Source organism: Sinocyclocheilus rhinocerous, unplaced genomic scaffold (assembly GCF_001515625.1).
Source record: "Sinocyclocheilus rhinocerous isolate Xijiao unplaced genomic scaffold, SAMN03320098_v1.1 scaffold1394, whole genome shotgun sequence".
Classification (NCBI taxonomy): domain Eukaryota; kingdom Metazoa; phylum Chordata; class Actinopteri; order Cypriniformes; family Cyprinidae; genus Sinocyclocheilus; species Sinocyclocheilus rhinocerous.
This window is the reverse complement of record NW_015627241.1, coordinates 1-3,332: the sequence shown is the minus strand read 5'-3', so window position 1 is coordinate 3,332 and position 3,332 is coordinate 1. Positions and strand designations below refer to the sequence as shown.

Below are 3,332 nucleotides of genomic sequence, written 5' to 3'. Positions count from 1 at the left end.
ACGCAGAGCTTCAGGACCTCAGACCAGCTCTTTGTCTGCTTCGGAGGACAGCAGAAGGGGAAGGCTGTCTCCAAACAAAGACTTGCCCACTGGTTACTTGTGTAACCCTAGTTCCCTGAAGGAGGGAACGGAGACGTTACGTTCCGTCGCCACAGTTGCTGTACCACCGCTGTACGGCCGGGGCACGTAGTCTCGGCTCCTCAGCGAAAAACTGATGTGCGTTTGCACGCGCTCTCCTTTTATACCCGCGCTGCGGGGCGGGGTGCGCGTGGCGAAACACGCACGCCAACTGTCATTCGCTTGTTTAGTTTACACTCGAAGGTGATTGGGCTCTCGGGCGAGATCCCAATTCGTCAGTCACGACTGACGTAACGTCTCCGTTCCCTCCTTCAGGGAACGAGGGTTACACAAGTAACCTAGACGTTATGTGAACAGAATCATTCCGTCCAAGAATTAAGGAGCATTTCACATTCAAGAGAGAGAAACTACTCCCTAAAGACAAGGTCCAAAGCTAAATCCAAGGTGGCTGAGAAAAACACCGGTCACGTTATAACATTCCCGACACGTTTTGGGGTCATACCTTGGCAGGACGTCCCGTTAGCGGCGCTCTTGTAGCCCTGCGCGCAAACGCACTTATACGATCCGTCCGTGTTCACACACTCTCCGCTCGGGAAGCAGAAATCTCCTTCCAGACACTCGTTAATGTCTGAGCCAGACAGAAGTGTGTTAAAAACAAACTCACACATGATGAGAGAGTATAAAGCGGAGGATGGATGTAATATTTCTCTGACCTCGGCACTGGCGCCGCGGCCCGGCCGCTCTGTATCCCGGAGAGCAGTCGCAGCGGTACGAGCCGTCTGTGTTCACGCACACGCTCTGCGGCCCACACAGGTGAGGACTCGCACATTCATCAATGTCTGAGGGGAAAACAAACAGCACGGGTTAGCAGTGACAATGCTGAGCCATAGATCTAATAAGTGTCTGACAACATGAACTGGGTTTGGTCTGCCATGATGCATATCATATCACTTTATCTTCTGCCTTGTCGCTTCCTTATGATGTCAGTCAAGCGCTTTGCACCAAAAATAGTCATGATTTAGTTTTCATGAGCATTTTACGCCCTCTCTCTGTCCCTTTGAATCAAACAGGCTGATTTATGCTGTACTGTGCCTTTAAGATATCAGTGTATAACGCTTGTGGAGGATTTTGTGTGCCATAGTAATAAATAAATGTTTCATTGAAAGTGTCAATAAATAAATAAAATGAATAAATATGTTTGTAAATTAATAAATCAAGAAATGTGTCAGTAAATAAATACATGCCATCAAATAAATCTTGAAATTTTTTCAGCAACATAAATAAATATATATTTAAAAAGAAATAAATAAATGATGAAATGTGTCAGAAACATAAATATAATGTTTAAAAAAAATAAATCATGAAATTTGTCAATAAAATTATTAATTATACTATATGCTTTAAGAAAATAAATAAATTAAATGTCAAATAAATGTTTAAAAAATAAATCTTTAAATGTGTCAATAGAATGAATAAATATATGTTTAAAAATAAATCATGAAAATTGTCAATAAATACGGAAATGTCAAATAAATAAATGTTTTCACAAATAAACCATGAAATCATGAAATGTTTAAACAAAATAAATAAATATGTAAGTGTGAAATGTATTATCAAATACTCTTAATATCAACATCAAATAAATAAAGATTTAAAAAAATGAGTCAATAAAATAAATATTTTAAATCAATCAAGAAATATCTTAATAAAATGAAAAATATGTTACAGTAAAATGAATAAATATATGTAAACAAATTTAGAATAAATGTTTTTTTAAATAAATCATGAAAATGTGTCAATAAAATAAACATTTTAAATAAATCATGAAATGTCTTAAGAAAATTAATAAATATACGTTTTGAAAAATAAGTCGTGAAATGTGTCAATAACATGAATAAATAAATGTAAAAAATACATAAATACAATGCTATTTGTGATGTTATTTATTTACAGACACATTGCATGATTCATTTATTTATTAACATTTTATTTATTTAATGAAAACTATATTTATTTTCTTAACATTTTATGATTTATTCTTATTGAAATTTCTTATGCTAGTTTGCTGTAGCATACAGAGTAGTTTTATATAATAACATAAATATAGTTTTGAAGGTGGCGGGTTTTGAGGCAGATGTGTTGAGTTTTCACCCTCCCTCGACCCGGACACTTTCTCAGTGTGAAACTTCAAGCAGATATTAGATCATTGTGCTCAAACACGAGTCCTGCCATCTGTAGGCCATACGCCGCACTCCTCTTCAGATCAGAGAGTAAGGAAGGAGCGATAGAGCGAGTGTGAGGAACGAAGCTCTGACACATTTGATGGCGTTCATTTGCCAAAGCCAACTTTCTGCACTACATCTTTTATTCTGTGGCATGATGCTCTTAAGAGTCGCCGACACGGCAGCTGTTTGCACTCAGAGAACTTCAAGATGACTTGAAAGTGTGCACAGTAAGTATTTAGACAGATTGAGGTTTTGCTCTGTATTCGGAGGCTCGTCTGACCTGAGCAGCGTCCGTTCTGCATGCTGTGTCCGTCTCTGCAGGGAACGCACTTATACGAGCCCGGAGAATTCAAGCACTGCTGACCGGGACACTGCAGCGCATCCAAACACTCGTCAATGTCTAACACACACACACACACACCCACAAACAAATACAAATGACATTAGATAAGGTGACATTTTTTTTTTAAAATGATGTGATGTTGCAACAGTGTTATTTTAGTATCACTGATACACTATTATAATTTTTGTTAATATTTTAAATTATATTTTATTTTTATATTTTTTTCATAAAAATTTTTTTTAGCTTTCATTTTCTTTTTAAATATGTCTATATTGTTTGTATTCATATTTATTTCATTTTTTTTTTGTTATTTTAGTACTTCAAGTTAAAGTAAAGAAAAACAATACATTTTGCATTGGCAACTAACTGAAATGAAATACGTTTTTTTATATATATATTTTATTTTATTTCAATTACATTTATTTCAAGCAATGTTAATTTACTGTAGTTAATCATTAATATACTGTTATAGTTTTGGTTAATATTTTGAATTCATTTTGTTTACTATTTTCTGCTTTCACTTTAATTTTGGTTAACGTTGTAGTAATTTTATTGTGTTTTTTATTATTATTTTTTAAATATGTCTGTATTGCTTTAATTTATTTATTAGTTTTTATTACTTTAGTACTTCAAATTACACTAAGAAAGCATGAGAGATGGTGCCTTGGAAAGTAGCTGGAATTTTT

General features: G+C 35.1%; 1 protein-coding gene across 1 annotated transcript in view; it reads right to left on the bottom strand.

Moving 5' to 3' along the window:
- LOC107724163 (latent-transforming growth factor beta-binding protein 4-like) overlaps positions 1 to 2,703 on the bottom strand; it is a gene marked incomplete at its 5' end in the record, with an annotated part of 20,325 nt that extends 17,622 nt beyond the window's left edge. The window contains 3 exons of the mRNA XM_016532972.1: positions 581 to 706; positions 792 to 917; positions 2,584 to 2,703. Coding sequence (XP_016388458.1) covers positions 581 to 706; positions 792 to 917; positions 2,584 to 2,703 — 372 coding nt within the window. The remainder of the gene's footprint in view (positions 1 to 580; positions 707 to 791; positions 918 to 2,583) is intronic.
- Positions 2,704 to 3,332: the final 629 nt, after the last annotated feature.